At 43.0% G+C, this 19,981-nt stretch overlaps 1 protein-coding gene across 2 annotated transcripts in view; it reads left to right on the forward strand.

Moving 5' to 3' along the window:
- udt (protein undicht) overlaps positions 1–19,981 on the forward strand; it is a 41,514-nt gene that overhangs the window by 8,528 nt on the left and 13,005 nt on the right. The window contains exons 6-13 of one of the 2 annotated variants that reach the window (XR_008609699.2): positions 1,964–2,069; positions 3,111–3,327; positions 6,506–6,570; positions 8,410–8,499; positions 11,125–11,364; positions 14,588–14,694; positions 15,787–15,928; positions 18,081–18,301. Coding sequence is in view for 1 of the 2 variants with exons in the window: in XM_072285337.1 (XP_072141438.1) it covers positions 1,964–2,069; positions 3,111–3,327; positions 6,506–6,570; positions 8,410–8,499; positions 11,125–11,364; positions 14,588–14,694; positions 15,787–15,928; positions 18,081–18,211 (1,098 nt within the window). In the remaining variant the exon portion in view is untranslated. The remainder of the gene's footprint in view (positions 1–1,963; positions 2,070–3,110; positions 3,328–6,505; positions 6,571–8,409; positions 8,500–11,124; positions 11,365–14,587; positions 14,695–15,786; positions 15,929–18,080; positions 18,302–19,981) is intronic. The other variant, XM_072285337.1, reaches the window with a different exon arrangement.

The raw sequence follows: 19,981 nt of genomic DNA on the forward strand, positions 1-19,981 counted from the left end.
CGTTCAAAACAAAAATGGCGTTGAGCAAGTCGAACCATGCACCGGCCAGAGTTAGTGCATGGTGCTCTCGATCAAGTTGGCTCACGGAGCTTCCGAAAAATCAGACGAGAGGTTGCAAGGTGTCCGAACTTTCGGCAGTTGTTATACATTATGGTCAATGGGGAGAATGGCGGTGCCACGAAGAAGACCGAATAATCGAGCATGTCCGAATTTTTGGAGTCCGAAAAATCAATCTGCGACTGTAAATACTATCATGTAATTGGATGGGAAAATGATGTGTTTTTGTAAATGCTTTGAGGGTAAATCTTGGGATTGTGCACAAAAATCTTGGAAATGGAGTTTGGGTCCCCTACTTCATCTGCTACTCCCTGACTCATAACTACAAACAACATCCCCTAGAAGCATTGACTCGATGCTTGTAGAACCATCAAACAGGTCAGAAAAGTGTTCAGAGAAACTATAGGCAGCAACACTTAGTTTGGTTTCTTAGCATATCCCTTTTTGTTTTTTCCTTGCATTTCCTCCTTTTCCTTTTTTTAAAATTTTTTTTCAGCTGGCGTGTCAGACGCCGTTGACACGCCGGCTAACATGCGTGCGTTGACACGTGGTCAACAGACGGGGGGGGGGGGGGGGGGCGCCTTGGCCTTGCGCACAGCATTCCTTTATTCTCAATTCGACACGCTAACACACCTTCCCTCGTTGCCGCACCCACCCGCCTTACACCCTCTCCCCTTTATAAGAACCCCACCTATATATACTGTGGCGAGGAAAGCATACGTCGCCTTGAAGAAGACAAGTCCACTTGTCGAACCGTTGGCTCCTGCTTTCACCTTGTTCTCGTTTTGCTCGTCGTCTTGAATTTCCATCTCCTGCATTCCCCGTGTTTTCCCTATATACAGAGAAGTGCTTCTTGGGCCGCAGTTTTCTGCTGCGGAGCATGAAGTCTCAGAGTAGAAGGCAAAGTATGCATTAGTGTGAAATACGAATGGGCATATTTAAGATGCCAATGTAGTCAAAAATTAATTGGGTTTATTTTGCTGTAGCCTTCCTTAAAGCTAAGGTCTAGCTTTGGAACAAAGAACACCATCTATCAGTCAGTGAATGTCAGTGAATGATTTCTGCTATGTATGGTCATAATGCCATAAAATATTCCTTACTAAATTAGAGGTTTGATTGCGCAACATTTTTACGAGACACACAGAAGAGACACACACCACAGAGCGCTACTTGCAACTATCGTTTTATTCCCTTGTCAGTGGAATAAATACAGGAAGATACTCAGGGGGGAGGGCGGTAGGGACCAAAAATTAAACAAGAAACAAAAATAGTTTTGACGAACATTGCCATCTACCAATGCCAAGCCGGCTTTGTCACGTGATGGTTTTTGATGCACTCGACATCACACAAAAAGACCAGGATACGAAATTTAAGATTAGCGCTTGAGGAAATCTAATTCCTTTGCACTAAGGGATACTGAAGGCGTGCTCACGCACATACTTCCCAAACGCGCAATCTCAGATTTCCTCAAGCGCTAATCTTAAATTTCGTATCCTGGTCTTTTTGTGTGATGTCGAGTGCATCAAAAACGATCACGTGACAAAGCCGGCTTGGCATTGGTAGATGGCAATGTTCGTCAAAACTATTTTTGTTTCTTGTTTAATTTTTGGTCCCTACCGCCCTCCCCCCTGAGTATCTTCCTGTATTTATTCCACTGACAAGGGAATAAAACGATAGTTGCTAGTAGCGCTCTGTGGTGTGTGTCTCTTCTGTGTGTCTCGTAAAAATGTTGCGCAATCAAACCTCTAATATGCTATACCAACACGCCCAGTCGTCAACCTTGGCAAGTTTCCTTACTAAAGTCTTCTCAAGATTAATAGTGACAGGTGATGGTTGCATAGAATATGCACATGCTTCTAACCTGACACTAGTTTGACTCCACCATGTCGTCTCGAATCTCTTGCAGCTCGCAAACAGAGATGATGACATCTACCTCGGTGTCTCTATTGAACCTGAGTGTTCATCTCTCAAAACACCTCAGGAGTCGCCTGAGCGCTACCGCATGGAACAAGGTAAGGCCAGTGGTTATTCCCAAGTAGTGCTTGCAGAGCAGGCACTGGTGATTAAAGCAGTGCATACTACTTTATTTCTTCTACTGCCACATCCAACTGTGGTGTTAAAAAAGCACTGACATTAAGTTGTCAACTCTTACTTCTTCCTTTTTTCTTTTTGTAAGTAAAGGTTCAACCTTCCTAAACCCTTGAACAATTACTGAAGTGGTATTCTTGAGCTGTCATTATTGGTGGTACAGTTACATGACCCTACACCGGATGCATCGGCAGCTACAGGTAACAGCACTCCTGGCACAGCGCCATGATGTGCCTGGCACAGTCAGTGGAGTGCAATCGCAAGCGAAATTTCGTTATATTGAAATTGCGTACAAACACACTTCGTTATATTGAGGTTCTAAACACATGTTCTACGACAAGAGGTTCGAAAAGTTAAATGCTCCGTTATATCGAGAATTTCGTTATGTATGGAAGTTTGTGTGTCAGGGTTTAACCTTATAACAAAGTAACGGATTAGTGAAGTAATTTCAGCTTCCTGCTCAACTTTGTTGTAACGAGGTTCGAGTGTTCTGGTAGTACACTGCTGAGGACATTGTCAAGAGATTCCTGCAACACATATGTGGGGTGACAACTTGAAGCTACTTCTGCTTCTCTAGCAAAGCACTGTCTGAAAGTAGATTATTGCTCTTTCGCAAATCAGAGTTCTCTCAAAGCACGTTGGTAAATGTAAGCACATGGGACAGGAAGGCACCAAAAATTACGAACGTTCGTACCACGTGTCACACGTGACATAGCAAAAACGGCAACAAAAAGTCCACAGTTGCAGGAAACCATTGCTGCACAATTAACCTCGTATTATGCCTGGAAAAGGTACCATCTAGGTCTCAGAAAATACCCTTATGTACTTGCTTGTTTATCTTGGCTGGAGTAGGCATTGTACTACTTCTATGTAAATGAGCCAGAGTGCAAAAGCTGGCAAACCTGCATGCAAAGGCTTGTGCATTTTTTTTCGCACTGACGTGCGACTTGTCCCACTTTTTCCAGTGAAAACCGAGATCGTGCAGCCAAGCTGCACGCTGCCCGACAACTTCACCGGCATGTGGCTCAACACGGCCAACTTTGACGCACAGGTCATTATTAACAAAACGCACATAGTCGAAACCTGGAAGCCGGATACCGGTCGGATCAAGGAGCAGATCTACGTGTGCGTTGAAGCACGGGAGAACAGATACCTCATGGCTCGTCATGGCATTCACGGCTGGTGAGTCTGCACAAACACAGTCCAAGTGTTTGTTGTCGTCTAGTAATGCACGCGTTTCTATCCGTAAGTACCTAAAGATGGTGAGTCTAAAGGTGGTAAGAAGGCGCTTGTACGATGAATTCGGATACGACAAAGGCCACTAGCCACAGAAGCCCATGACTTGATCGAAGTGCGTTGAGTGCAAGGGGAGTCACTTTATTCAGGTTGTGTGAATAGTTGTAGCTTCAAATGCAAATCAAATGTACTTAGTTGTTCGATTCATATTCGATTTGAGAATTCGCTGTTCGAATTTGTCAACAGTACAGTTTCTGTCAGAATATAAGGGGTAACAACAATCGCTAGTCTTGGGGAAGAAAGACCGGTGTAAGTGGGACTGTGCCGAAGGATTCTGCCACAGGTCAGTCACTTTTGCTTTGCACAGGTACCGCTTCTTCAGTGAACATACAGGGCAGATAACTACTGTACGATAATTTCCAGTTGTTCAATAAGCATGCCTCGCTTTAGGCAGCTTACAGGGTCTGTTGTTTGGAGTTGGGCAAATCAGTTTATTATTTAACCCTGTTAGCATCCCATGAAAGCAATGTGTGGTACTGTAGTACTATTACACTAGTCTCCTTGAACGAGCACAGTGTTCAAGTACATTTGGCGATGTGCTGTTTCCTTCTTTTCTTGTATACTGTAATAGCGATGGTGTACCAGGTAACTGAAAGTGGTTATTTGTTGTTTGCTAAAAGTGATTATTTCTATTTTCCAAGCTCCAAATTTGGCTGTTGGTAATATAGCACTAATGCATGCGTAAAATGGTATAAATAAGTCTTTTTTTCAGTTGTGAAAAAAAAAAAGTCTTCCAGGTGTGGTAATTCTTCTCCAATATTCGTGCTCAAATACTGTATTGTATTTCTTTTTTGCTGTTGCTGCTCTTCTATTGTATTCATTAGCATTTTGCCCACTCCCCTCTCTAATGTCCTAAGGGCCTTGAGGGTAATTGAATAAGTAAACAGATAACTAAATTAGATTAGGAAATTTAGCATTTCGAACACCCCTACATTTTATATCTCAATTCATAGTCAGGTATGAAGGGAAGGGTCGAGAAAGTAGGAGGAAAATACAATGTAGTCGTCGTAGGGAGCCAAATCCACAGCCTCGGCATGTCACGTGCTGGCAGGTTGCGGTGTTTTGCCTGTTTAAGCTGCAGTTCTGACCGGCTTGCCCGATACTTGTGCATTTAGGTACATTCATTTGTAACCTATTCTTGAGGGTGTAGTCCGAGAGAATGCAAAGTTGGACTTGTTGATGATGCTTAATTAGACATGCAGCACTGTTTTGTGTCCACTTGGGGGCGGTGCCTCGCAGGAATTTGCCATGGCCCTCACACTTTCAGAACCTTTGGCAGGTAGTAAATGACGCTGAATGTGACAATAAAAAAGACTGCGCTCTTTGCCATCAGCATGACCGTGGTCAACCCACACAGCACCAGCGATGACTACATGCAAAGTGGGGATCGAGCCATGTTATGAGTGATTTTCGTCTGTTGCACAAATTGACATTCCTGAGCTGACGATAAACCGCGAAACCCAACTGCCCGTATATCTAGGAAAACCCTTCTCTATTTTGGAGGGGTACTGGAAAGGAAGACTGTCAACGAAATAAAAAATTGCCGTAAAACACAGGTCCATTATTAAATTTAAAATCTCATAAAATATTCAGCATGTACCGTATTTACTCGCATAATGATTGCACCCTTGAATTTTGTCGTTAAAATTCAATTTTTTTTATTTCTCATGTAATGATCGCACCCCAAACTTGCTGCAGCGATATGTCGTGTGCCAAGTCTAGCTAATAATGATCGCGCTTACCGTCTGTCATATGCTACGCGAACGACTCTCCAAGACAACCAAGCGGTCTACACGCACCAAACATTCTTAAGTAGATGCCTCTTTTCATCACTTTCCGCACTTCCACGACAAAAAGAGGTACAACCAAACTTGCCTTTATTATGTGTAGGCTTTATAATGGTTGTGGTCAACAACAAAAAAGGCATCTTTCAATTCTTTTCATCTGCACTCGTGAGCATGCAACAAATCGCGTTTACACTGATACGTTAAACGTGTACCCTCTTCATACACCGACGCTTGTAACACAGCTAAGATATTCACCCACCCTTAGCGGAAACATGCCGTATTAGGATAGCAGTGAAGACAGATGCCGCAGGTTCAGCAATATGCCGGCCATGTGTTTCTAACTGGCAGCTAAGCACGCCCATCTGTTTCTGTCCCCTCAAAGTGGACATGGCTACATTATTGCCACAAACTTGCCGATATTAACGATATTATTCATTACTGATACGGAAGAAACTGTTTCAATGCACGTAATGTACTCACGAGAAAAAAAACAATCGCGTTCGGCGCGTTCGGCTTTCGCCGCCGGCCGCCATATTTGTTTTGGTGTCCCGCACCAACGCGGGACACCAGCATCCCGCAGCAAACGCGGGACGAAAAAACGATTTTTTTTTTTCGCTGGAAATTTAACCCGCGTAATGATCGCACCCCTGAATTTGCGTCAATTTTTCCGACAAAAGAGTGCGATCATTATGCGAGTAAATATGGTACTACATAACGTCACTGCTTTTTCAGCTTCAGAGGGGAAAAAAAGCAATTGGTTATTTGAACAGATGTTCTACTGGTAAAATATTTTCAAGACCTTCATATAGAACTGAGCTGTAATCAGTGCTGGTGCAATAATAAGTAGTAATTTGTTGGCCCCTTTAATAAGAGTAAGCCGTACTGTATGTCTTGATTCCTAAGTACCTAAATTACTGATAGCTTGACTAGTGGTAAGCTCCAGAGTATGTGTAGCAATGTGTTTTCTTGCATAAAATTTCTAAGCATAAAACTTTGTGTTACATTTCATGATATTGGATTTTATATTTGGCTTTTCTTTTCTTGATTCAATTTGATATTCGACTTGAAGTCCATTATGTTCAATATATGCATGGCTCTATTTAATAGTGATTATACTTGGAAACTTCTTTCATGCATTTATGGTTATGATGACTTTTTTCTACCATGCATGAGTGTCCGTGTGACTACATGGCCTTCAAGCCGTCAAGCTTCATTGGAGCTTGCTTCGTTTGTGTTGAACACATGTTGATGCAGGGACCCTTTTGATTATTTTTCAGCCAGAGGGACTTTGTTTGCTTCAACTTTGTGCCGCGGCACCACAGTGTCATCCGTTACAGGAAAGGTAGGGTATTCTAGGTCTTTGTATTCTGGACATTGTACGTAGTACTATTATTTAATATGCAGACGGAAATTCATAGGTCAGGGATTCCTACTCAGTCACAACGCCCTGCTACAAATGCCTTCTTTTGTTCGGACTCAAACTGGAAATATTTTGAAATCTGTCATCCTTTACCTTTCTGTGTGCGTGCCTAGTACATTTACGTGGTAGGAGCCGCATTACTGCTGCACAGGGGATACCTTAGTATGTCATTGAAACATGATCTTGCCTCGTAGGCTGGTTCCGTAACATTATTATTTCTATCTAAACTGCGCTTGAGTTACTATATTAAGTACTGGGTTATGAGGCAAAGTAATAGAGTGACCATACTTTTCCTACATAAAATCACAATCCCAACGTAGACTAACATGCTTCAAGTACTGTTCGGCCCTCCAATAGAAGGAGCTGCATGTGCTAGCCTAGTTTTCATGGGGCTTAGAGCCTTGAATAGACAAGTTTGAGCCTTAGATGGATTAGAGTCGGGATGATAGATTGTGTCGCTATTTGTCGCCACTGTAGTTCAAAGGGGATGCCATTAATGATCACCACCATCATCATCAAGCATCATTATCTGCTGCCTGATAAGAAATATTGTGTAATAATGCTATCAAGTGGCAGCCCATTTGTAAAATGTGTACTGAGCAGGAGCACTGTTAGAAAATGTGATTTCGGGATTGAAACATTAGCATATTGTTGCTTGATCACCCAACATGGAACCTAACGCAGTAGGAATGAAGGTGGACTGTTGCTTGATTACACGACAATACAATAGAACCTCGTTCATACGTTTTCAAAGAAACCGCAAGAAAAACGTACGATCCGAAGAAGATAATATTTGACTCAACCATTATTGACATCTGCATAATCCGATGCTTCGCGGGAATCAGTGCGGCACGAGCCGCCGACGTGCATTGAGCTGGTGGTGCTCCGGCGGCCCGAGACCCATTTTGTTGTTTTCCTATTGTGTGGTGTTTTAAGAGGGTGATGGGATACCAAAACGACATCTAGCTGGTGGGCGACACCGGATGCTGCCGAAGCGAAATGTGGTGCCCACGTCGCACCGCCTGCAGCAGGGAACGGCAACACATTTGGACTATCGCCTACTAAAAGCTTGCAGTACACTGCACTACGAGCTGTAAAGCAGATAGGTGAAGATGCCTATCGCAATAAGTTTGGCAACGATCTGCGGATGCGGTGTACGACGACCCGGGCGGAGATATGCTGGTGCCGGAATAAGAAACTGTGCCGCGCCATCATTTTCACGTGAGACGGGTGGCTATACAGTGTTCTCTATCACCCTCGCCTCGCACATTTTCTTGCTAACGTGGGCTTTAGCGGCCGGAAAACGTATCATATGATCACAGTTTGCCGACATATTGAATGTTGGTGCCGAAAAATTGTGCTTTCCGGGAATGTATGAACTGGTAAAACATGAGCGTACCTCTATTGGGTCATTTTTTGTGTTTTCGATTATGAAAGTTGGCGGGTGATATTCTGTACAGTTGATGAACTGAACCCAGCAATGCAGTCTTAACTTCAGCGTCAGCTATGATACTTTTTCTTGTGTAGCATTCACGCATAGAAGCGTTGGTACGTGCAGTTAATGCAAGGGGTAATGCATTGAAATGTGATGCAGTACCGTTATTCCGGACACTGTTGTTTTTTAGTTGCAAGAAATTGTACATTGTGTTTAGTTCTTGCTTTCTTTTTTCTTTGTTTTTCTGTGCCTCATACTCTTTGCATCTGTCCTTTACTTTACTTTACAAAGTACTTAACACTTTGCTTCATTGTTTACTACAACAGGCAAGGAAATGATCACAGATGAGTTCTCAACTGTCTGCTCATGGACCATGTTCCCTGACAAACAGCAATGGCGCTATGACATCCTCATCTGTGAGCCACCATTTTCTTTTTTCCTTCCGACTATGAAATCGCAATCACGCGTTCTTTTCGTGTTCCCAGGTTTTATGCGGGATGGATGTGACAAAAAGTGTACATATAGTTTAAGTTGATTTCATAGCTCTCAAGTAGGTACTATGCACCTCAGTTGCACTTCATGTATGTGTTTGCATTTGAAATCTCCACTGAAAACAAGAAATATCACTGGTCAGCTCTTCCTTTGCAATTAATGAGCTTAGTGAGATTCTAATCGGAAAGGTACTAAGTAACTGTTAGAGGTGTGCGAATGGTGATTTCTGAGACTGGATCAAATATGAATTGAATAGTGCCAGAAGCAAATCAGATATAATATACTTTTCAAATAGTTTTTGAATAATGAATAACCGTTATCAAAATTAATATAAAACAACGTTCCCATTCCAGTTTTCTTAAGGTTAGCAAGCTTATGTCATCACATAGTACACTATGACGCATTGTTTATTAAAAGCACAAATGGAGCATAAGGAGCAAACAAGTAGGTTCTTCACATTCACATGGCTCTTCGGAGAGTGCAAATGATCGCTCTACAGACTGTAAAGTATGGCTACATAAGTGACGTAGCCTGCTCCATTACACAAGTTCTCATGCTTTATGTCTGTACTATGCCTGCAGGGGTGAACATTTACTGTACATTTACTCCAGTGTTATGTTTATTTGGGGGCAGTTGATGTTTAGAAAAATTAGAAAACAGCTTGAAAAATATTCGCATTTACGAACTGTGACTATTCGGTTCGAAGATCGAATCGAATAGGACATTATTCGATTCACTATTCGAAAGTTTTGAATATTTGCACACCCCTAGTAATTGTAGTGTACACAGGTGCTCTATATTCTAAAACAGCAACTCTATATTTAGTCATGCAGAAATTCTCAGGATGGATTGTAGCTTCGGTCTGCTTTCAGGTGGATGTAAACCTTTCCTTTCCATGAACCTCTTGCTCCGTGCTGGGGGGCTTCTGCAGTATTAATTTCATTAACCAATGTTCATGTGCTTTGAGTTGTTAACGTGCCCTCACATTATCAACTGCTCAATTAATAAAGTAACTTTCTAATAATAAACTGCTCTTGTAGCTCCAAGCTTTAATCATCTGGATGCCAAATTGCTTATTCCTTGTGATGCATGCTGTATGTTGCCAGAAGTTTTCGGGTCATAGCATTCACAGCCAGAGCAAATATAAAGATGTGTGAGAGTCATCGCATTGAAGTTTCGGTCATCACGTTGCACATTATGGAGCGTTGTTTATTAAAAGCATAAATGGAGCATTATGATAAACTGAGGAGTTTATTTGCATAGTTGGGACTCATTGATGAATGTAAATGGTAGTGCTTTCATGCGGAAAAGTCTGGCTTCCTGAGCAACCTTGCATGCTCTGCTACAAAACTTTCTGTATTTCATAGCTACATTGGCCACAAGGATGAATTTATTGCATTCTTGCTGCAATATTATGCTTTATCGTACGTGTTTGGTGATCTGAAATATTCGGAAACTATTCAAAAGTTATTTGTATTTATACATAGGGATTATTTGATTCAGTTACCAAAGCTAATATGGTATTATTCGATTCATTATTTGAAAACTTTTAATATTCACATACCCATAGTATTTACACCATGGTGCCATTATCTGGGCTGCATGAACGCCCTCTGTTCTGTATTTAGTGTGACAATCTAACATCGAGTGAATAGGTGAAGTTCGTGCAGCATAAGATAGCAAGCAGAGATAAAAAATATATCTAGAGCTATGGAGTAAAAAAACGCATTAGAGAAACTATACGACTGTAAGATATCAGAAAGCCAATCATATGAAGCAGTTGTAGAGAGTTTGGTAATACGTGTGGTCGTGAATAATCAGGTGTGAGAGATGCAGGGCTTAAGTCAGTTCCTGGTGTTGCAAAGTAGAAGGTTAAAAATGCCTTTTCTTTTTTTGCCACATTTAGTGTGCCTTCAAGAACAACTGTTTCAAGTTTTCAGGATATAATAGTGAATTCTTACTTATTACTAAGCAGCTGTAGTACTATGCAAAGTTTTTCGAAAATCTGGCACTTAATGATCAGAGTGGTAATAGCCTTTGCTAACATAATGGTATTGCAAGAAAGTTCATGTATTTTGATGCTTTCACGAGGTCACTGTGAGCTACATTCTGGAGAAATAGTGTGACATTCTTCGCATACACCTTGTTCCCTTGGCTAGCCCAATTTCTTTATCTAAATTTGAGTAAATTCCTGCAACCTTTAGGACAACCATAGTATGATTTTCTAATCTGCATTGTTCTGTTCTGCATCAGTCATTAGAACGTGCCGTAGTGGCTTAGTGGCTGTGGCATTCTGCTGCTAATCATGGATTTCGTTTCCGGCCTCAGCAGCCACATTTTGACGGGGGGGTGAAATGGAAAAGTGCTCATGTATGTAGATTTAAGTGCACGTTAAGATCCTCCAGTTGACCAAAATTGGTCTGGAGGTCTTTACTTCGGTGCCTTCCATAGCCCTCCATTGACGTTTTCGGAGTTAAACCTCATGAACGAATCAATAACTCATTCAGTTCACGCAACCTTCTGAATGTTTGAGGTGCTTCTGTTTGCAGCGAGAGAGCCGGTCTCCATCAAGTGCCCGGTGGCAGGAAAGTTCCGGTTCGACCAGACGGGCGACATACCTTTCGAGACGCGAATCCGCGGAGGGGTCACCCAGATTCCGCGGCCCAATGTATACTGCAAGGAGAACATCTCTGACTTCTCCGTGTGCGACAAGGATCAGAAGATCATCCTCATCGATGCCAACTACTGCATTTCTGTTGACTACTACGGCCGGCCTGTGGACATCTACAGTGAGTTACTGCGAAGGCATCATTTCGCCTTTGACCATTTAGCAAATTAGTAGCTTCGGTTTCTTTGGCTGTCTGTTCTGGTGCAGCACTTGGTGTAAATGGATGGCGCTGTCATCACCATGCCCTCACTGTCATTCAGGTGGGCTGTGTGACACAATGGGTGTGAAAGGAAAAAATTGAAAAACAGACGGAGTGTTCATTTTCTTCCTTTCCTGTTCTTCATCTTGTGCCTATTGCATTGTGTTTCTCATTTGAATGCATTTGGAGGCACAAGAAGGGATGTTGCAGCAGCGTGGCGTAGATTTAGAACAGGGTTCCGTACATTAAGCACGCATAAAGCTGTTCCAATCAGTTGGTTCAAATCGTACTAGTGCACGAAGATCTGCACCGGGAACGTGCATTATTTTGCAAAAGCTTTCAAAATTTTATGCATTCGTGCAAGGAGCTAAAGCCATCATGCTCCACTATGCTATGTACTAGTATAAAACAACTGTATCCTCTCCGCTTGCTTGCCTACCATTGGGGAAGATTTTTTTTTTTTTCAGTATTCGCAATTGGTCTAAAGTGCATGAACTCTGGAAAAGAATTTTGCCGTCAATATGCATCTGTAATATACCTTCTTTGCATCCTTTACTTCCTCTCTGGCATTGGCTGATCCCAAAGGTAGTGGTGTTTGTCATGCTTAAGAAGGCTATCTAAAACCCAAGCAACTAGCCCTTAATACCTGTTTACTATAAAATATTGCTTAATATTTAGTTGCTTTGTGTGTTTCACACTGCAGCCAGTTTAGGTTATGTGTAACTAGAACAAGCTTGTAATTAAAGCTTAATTATTGTACCTAATATGTTTAGACCTTGAAAATCTTGATGTCCAGCTTGTTCCGACGATCATATTCCTGTACGTTCGACTTTTTTCCCTTTCCTTCTGCCGTAAGCACTTTGTTTTAAATTCTCGTTCTTCATCTGTCTGCCTATCTGTTGTCACGAGTATTTCCACGAGGACTGTCCTCTGGAAGTGAAGTTACTTAAAATAACAATGTATCCTTTTATTGCTCAGACATTGTCGTTGAGGTACTGTAATATGAAGTGCACCATTAATAACTTGTTGAGCACTTTGGAAAAATGGCAATGAGCTTGAAGTGAAGAAAGTCCCTCAAACTTCACTCAATGCTTCGAAATTTCTTGACTAATGTTGACTTAGGGTTGGCACACTGCTTCACAACTTTGTTGGGTCTGCATGAAATGTAATTACCTGAATTACTGCTTTTTTTTTATTTAGTGCTGTTATTGCAAATTTCTCTAGGATTTTATGAATTTTTATTCTGATTTCACTGCTGGCATCCTGTAAAATTAAGGCAAGTTGGAGTGGATTTGTACTTTATTTTAACAGCTGTGAATCCGCTAGCTATACCTATGAGTGTGTGAGCTGGGAATCCTTTCAGAGTTACAATCCAGCATGTCATTCTAATGCCACAATATGTGGCTCTGAATTAACACTGATGTAAGCAAAGTTCAGAACTGACCTTTCATGATTCGATGTCTGGCAGTACAGTAGACTTACATTAATGTGATCCTGAGGGAAAGTCCCTGCCAGTGCCTATGCTTTTCTATGATCCCAAACTTTTGTTACTTCAATCCTAAACTTGACCTTTGCTGGGTAACCTGCCATTAAAGACGCCTATTTCCGTCCTGCTCTGGGAAGATTTTCTAGTGATACCATAGCTCACATTGCCTGATTACGGTACTCACCCGTTTCTAATGCACACTTTTTTGTTTTCTGGAGAATTTGGCCGATTATTGCCTGTCTTTGCAGTCGGATACGAAACCAAAATCGCCTTCATGCCGTTTGTCTGCTACTGCCCAACATGAATGTATTTCAGTGAAGCTGGCTTTAGGAAACTGGCCATCATAGTGAAACCCCGGTGTCTATTTTTCTTGCCAATACAGTTAAACTTCGATATAAGGAACTTCAATATAAAGAAGTACTTAACTTTTCAGAACCTCTTGTCTATAGAACACCATGTATTTAGAACCTCAATATAACAAAGTGTGTTTCTATGCAATTTCAATATAACGAAATTTCTCTTATGCCGCAAAGGAATGCCGAGACAATAAATGGAAACTTCCGCAGACACAGATGGTCAAATAATTGAATTACAAGTGGCTGCTTGCAAACGCACACAAATAAGAACAACTGCCAAAGTGGAGCCGCATCATCTTCCTCATAAAGTCCAAGTGCGATCAGAAACTATTGTACCCCGTGCACTTTGTGCTTTAGATGCGAGTGAAAGTGTGCGAGGGTGAGGCAAGAAAGATGGGCACCCTGCTTTAGAGGCAATCTGCCGCGTCTGTAAAGAGCGAGCGCGCTGAAACGGTGTGGCATCGTGTAAGCTGCCTTCCTTGCACATTTAGTATTGAAGGTTCTGTAAATCTCAAGTTACCGTGACATGTTGGAGCGTGAGGCAGATCAAACATTGGTTCCCCGCTGCCAGCGCTTTCCATGATAGCGTCGTCGCAGTGCGAGCGACGCTATCAGCCACGGGGGCTGAGTGCACGCAAAAGCATGGCTGACGTCTTGTTTACTTCGTACCGCCGATGTGAAGATATCATCGGCACGGCATGAAACCGTATCATTCGTGGCTGACTCCCAAATTCATCAAATGACTTGTTTCCTCATTCAAATTTGCTTTGTTTGATTGCCCAATATTTCGAAAAATTCTGACGCCCCTTTCCATGCAAGAGAAACTGATTGACGACTGTACTTATTTGCATAAAAGGTTGAATTTCAGTAGAACAAAGTTTCGATATAGCAAAGCAATTTGCCAATTTTACCTACTCCGTTATATCTTAACTGTATATCAGGTGTGCGTTAGATATGTGCATTGTTCACGAGCTTTAGTGTCAGTTTTTACATTACTCTTCTACTTTGGGCACATGGAAAGCGGGCATGCATTTGATTCGGAAGCATGTTAGAAACTGGCAAATATTGCCAAACGAATCAGCATTCTGTTTTGACTTTTTTCCTTCATCTTTAATTCGACTTGCTGGATAATTCAGTCAGTTTTGTCAGTCCCATGAGGGTCAAATTCATAGAAGTCGACTGTAAAATGATCTTGTAATTATAGTTGCGCATTAAGGAGTCTCACCTTGCTTCTTTTCTTAAAGTGTGAGACATCTGTAAAGTTCATGTTAACTAATGTGGGTGCTGTACTTCTTCTGCCCAGGTGAACCTGACTACGAGCTCAAGTGTATTGCCTTCTGGAAAGAAAACTTACGCTCATACCTCATCACCTACAACGAGGAGGATGCTTACAGCAAATATCGGTGCTGGGTAAGGTTGCCTTGTAGTTCCATGTCTACATTGTTGGGGCCATTCCTCTGTACACTCTCAAAGCCACGGTGGCTAAAAGTGGTGCTGTCCTGTGTCTGAGCATAAGTTTCAGGCCTGAATAGAAAGCTAGCGTAGTTAGGTGTTCCAAAGTGACAGCCGGGCTACGAGAAAGGAGGCAATAAAGATTTATGGAGTAATATTGACTGCGCAGGGTTCCTAAAACTTAATTCGCACCAAAATCACGAGAAATGCCCGCGTGTATGTTCAAATCCTGTTGATTCAGGTTTCATGAGGCTGGAAGAAATGTAAAAAAATATACGTCTTAGGTTATTGGATGGACCAAGAAAACAATAAGTCTTTACTGTATCAGCACCCCTTTATATACTAAAGGTATGCATTACCATAGTCTCAATTTCGCACAAAGGCAGCGCAGAAACTGCACTATTCGTCACCTCATGACAATGATAAGTGCTTGCCGGGCTGAGCGAGGGCTTAGTGCTTTCCTTTGTAATGGGACAGTGGTGCAGCACAGGTGTCTTTGTATAAATGGATGCGTTTTCCACTACCGTGTGCACATCCCAGTTATTTTAATACCAGCGAGCTAGCCTGTGGCTGATCATCGATTTTGATGTATCCGGTGAGCTTGATGCCAGCAGTAGAATTGTTTTTAATCCCTGAAAGGTTCTGCAGTTTGTCATTTTGCATGCCTTGTGCTAAACGAAAATAAAACGACTGCTTGCAGAAGCCAGCTGCTGTTGCAAATATTACAGAAAATTCCGTTCTTGCAGCAACAGTGACCACAGAGCTCGCTAGGCTTGTGGCTGGTGTAGTGCGATGCGTGGTGCAGAATGCAATAATGGATAAGCAAAAAGCACCTCTGCTGTTGATTCCTTTTTCTCTGAGCGGTGATTGCAAGAATGCGTACTCCGTCGCTTCATTTCATTCAGATGGTAGCAACACTTTATTCCGCTTCTTGCTCAACTAATGAGAGTGCTTGGCTCGTACATTCATCTTAACACTATAGTGCGTTTTGTATTTTAGTTGACAGCCTGGTTTGGACTGTAATGGTAACCTTGGAACCTTGCTTGGCAGGTGTACCAACGAGCTGACCTAAACCGTGTCCTCATGTCCCAGTCTGTGGGGGCATTTTGCCACGTCCTGCAAGATGTCACCTCCAACAACTACACTGAAGGCGCTGAAGTTGCCCTGGACATGGTCGAATATGAGCGTGAACGTAAGTAACATTATAGAGACCCTGCTCCTCTGTGGTTCACTTTCTGTGACACAGTTAAAGCTCGATGTAATGAAACCCGCTTTTACGATGTTACTAATCTAACGAAGAAATTTACATTTCCTAGCAGGTGCCCACAGGGTTCAATGTTATCATCCATCCAAATTAACGAAACAAACTTGGCCAAACTCGATGTAGTGAAGTTTTTCCTGAAGTAAGTGAGTGAAAAAGCGGCGATTACTTTTTAATTTTGACACAGACGGGTTCTTCTTTAAGCATGTGCTCTAAAGCTATCACGTTAAAATGTCTAGGTGCCATGATCACATCCCTAGCTTTATTGTGACGAGGCTGCACACCGCGCCCATGCACGGAACAGCCGACTCAACACCACCTCGGTAGGGGTGGCGCTGATTGCTTTCATTATTTAATCGTTTATACGACAAATGGCTGGAAAAATGGCAAATACAATGCCACAGTAGCCTTTGCGTGTCACTACGTTACGATTTCAGATTTTGAAGGCCCGAAAACTTCCTTTCTCGATTTTACAAACTTTCCGATTTACTGGCAAGCTGTATATGACTGCAGTCCTAACGTGTTACTCTTCGCAGTTTTCTCACTGAATGCAGCGTCTCTCAAAGCACCTGAATAAATAATATGCACAAAGTACTTGCTTGTCTTGTTGGGGGTCAGTGTGCTTTAAAAGAGCACTGAGAGGAAAGTCATATTTCCTTGTTTTATTAGGTACAGTCGCCAACCGTTTATTCGGACCTCACGGGGACTGCGGAAATGTCCGAGTAAACAGGTGTCTGAAAAAGCAGATTAAGAAAAAAAAAAATGAAATCCTTTATTTCCACGCACTTATTCGGGCTCGGCAGTAGGCTTGAAGAAATCGTGAGTGCGCCGTTACACGCTGTTCCGTTTATGCGTAATCAGATAAGCCTGAATCTCGGAGAGGGTCGTAGGGTCATTATAGGCAGCTGAAAGCACAGTCACTGCTTGTGCACGCTCCGCATGCGACGGCGGCGTAGCACATGGTGCGTCATCTTTTGATTCGGAGTCATCGTCCGGCGGTGCAGCAGAAACCTGACGAATGATCTAGCCGTCGTCGAGTTCTGCGCATGTCAGTAAAGCAGTGTCGGCACCTGTGAAACTGTCAAATGAGACGGTGTCCGGAATCGCAATGCAACCACTGCGCAGGCTTCGGCAGAACATTTTCCACGTCAGTAGGGAGCACATCGGAAGGCGACAAATCTTAGCCCTCCCGGCACCTGCTTGCCGGCATTCCCCAGCGCAGTCTGCGCGGGCACTGTCGGCACCATTAGACACTTGATGCGATGTTTCCGTACGCTGCATTGGATCACCGAAACCTCGACACAGCACACAAAGCAAACACCACCGTGCCCGACACCAGTCGCACAAACGAAAAACGTGGCCTGCTCGCAGCGTCGTGCGCGAAAGAAACAAATCAGCTGCTGGATTGTCTTGACATGGCTTACTAAGCTGAGACCGGAACTGCTGTAGCTATGAACCAGGCAGAAACGATGATGATGAGTGGGGATTTGCAGTAGCGCCACTTCGTGGAGCAGCAAGGAGGCTCCGTTCATAACAAAAATGGCGTTCAGCAAGTCGAACCATGCACCGGTCAGAGTCTGTGCATGGTGCTCTCGATCGAGTTGGCTCAAGGAGTGTCCGAAAAATCAGATGAGAGGTTGCAAGGTGTCCGAACTTTCGGCAGTTGTGATACATTATGGTCTATGGGGAGAATGGTGGTGCCGCGAAGCAGGCCGAATAATCGAGCATGTCCGAATTTTTGGAGTCCGAAAAATCAGTCGACGACTGTACTTGGATTTTGACGTTATGATTGCGGCATGGTCTATGGTGATTTCAGCAGGCAGTGGTGTGTCACTCGCATAGGATGCAGTTGAAATGCCTGAATGGCTTCATGATTATAGTGCTCTGTTACTAAGCACAAGGTTGCAGTTTCAATTCCTAGCAGCATTTCAGTCGGGAAAGAATACGAAAATGTTCGTTTTTTTTCATCAGTTATGTCCATGTTGAAAAAAGACTATAGGTGGTCAAAATTTACTTCAAGTATGAGTCTCAGCCAGCTAACACGAGTCGAGTGTGTACTTATTTTGCTGTCTTTACATTTCAGATGATGACTGCCCGATGTACTTCGATGACGGATCCAATCCGTATCAGCAGATTGCCGAGCAGGCGGCAATTCTGATGGGCTCGGCAACTAGCCTCACGAGCCACGTATCACTCGTACAGCTTATGCTTCTGGTATGTCTGCGCTCCTTGTTGTGACTGCGAAGCAGCTGATAGAGCAAGGATTATATGCTGTGGATCTGAAGAGGCTCAAGACTTAAGACTGTAAGATATGTCCATGTCATGCGTACGGTATGTTGTCTGTCCCGTGCACCTGAAAAGTGCCCTAAACACCTGTGGCTGGCGTGTTGGAGGTAGAAATCTAGTTTGAATTGAGTTTACCACCTGGGATAGCTTGAAATGTCATCTCCGCAATGTATTAGGGCACGCATATGGTCTCAATGCTGCAGTGCCAGCTAGTTTCTTTCACCTTGTGCTGTTTAGGTGCAAAGTATCCTTGAGCCTTAAAGCTAGCCACAATGTGATTTAAACGGTGTTCTCGGGGCATAACTACGATGTGTCTATAGTCAGTGACAGCCTAAGAAAGCAGTGGTAAATACATTGCTGTCCAGCACAAGGCGAAATTGTATGAGTGTATCAGACACATTTGTTTACTTATCTTCATGACGTCACGCTGGAGCTGAGCATTTTTCAACATCAGTATCTCTTGGCAACTACCGTATTTACTCACACAATGCCCGCACTTTTTGCTGATTTTTCATAGGCTGCAGGTCTTACACGAGGCAGCCTACTCACTGAAGCCTGGAACTGTGCTCAAACTGCTATGCAGAATAATGCAACCACTATTAGCCAGCTATGATCAATTTTATTCAGTCGTCCTCGCCACTTTTGTTGTCTTCGTTTCACCAGCTAGCATCATTGGTGCTCTCCTAAAAGTGGTTGTCCTCTGTGCTGTCCCTTACTATTTGAGATTCATGTCACCACGAAACTTTGGACAGTAGTCTTGGATAACAGCACACACTTCTTGTAATGGTGCCCTCTTAGTTTGCTCGAAAGCATAATGCTGCAGCTAAGCCTACCAAACAGTGTGCCCCAACAGAGCCAATACTTTTGATACTGTACCGCTGAAGCAGGGATATAGTGACGACGACGATTTATCGTCACCAGGACAGCAACTAGTGCCGTCTAGTAGTAGTTTGCAGAAATAACCAGCACATGAGCATGGCTCAGAGGCCATGCACATGGCTGGTAGTAGTAGTAATAGTAGTAGTAGTAGATTTTCTTTCTTGCGTACATGCACAAAGGGACAGAAGGAAAACGTGCTTCATGCACTTGACAAAGGCTTCCGTACCTGTGGTCTTGCACAAAGCATGTTTGACATATCAGAACAACATGAGCAATAACAAAAGAAGCTACAACAGTAGTTATATAGTAATAGGTACGCTTAGTCACTCTTTCTTTTTCCAAATTTAAGCACTCCAAAGTGGGGCTACAGGCCTTACACCAAGGCTGGCCTTACATGATACAGTGCGTTTTCGAGCACGAAGGCACAGAAAGCAGTTGCAGTGGGGCTCTGTGGGCAGGGCTTGTGCTGAATTCTTAGGTTGTCACCGAGTATAGGGAGGTCACTTGCTCTCTGTCCTCGCACATTAATGTTCAAATAGAAGTAGAAGTAGACCTCCTGAATTTGCCATCGAACCTGCAACCGTGTAGCAGATCTCTGGTGCTTACTACAAAGCTTCAAAGTAGTCGAAATTTAACCTGCAACAATTTACGACAGGGTCCCTCATTTTCTAGTTTCAGCGTTATGATGAAGAACCTGAAAAATCTGTCATTAAAATTGTTCGGTCAGTTGCCGTGGCAGCTCAGGGGTTACGGCTTGCTGCCACCGAGCATAAGGTCGTAAGCTTGTTATGTATCCATGGGCAGCTACATTTTGTTGGT

The sequence above is a fragment of the Dermacentor andersoni genome, chromosome 11, assembly GCF_023375885.2.
Source record: "Dermacentor andersoni chromosome 11, qqDerAnde1_hic_scaffold, whole genome shotgun sequence".
NCBI lineage: Eukaryota > Metazoa > Arthropoda > Arachnida > Ixodida > Ixodidae > Dermacentor > Dermacentor andersoni.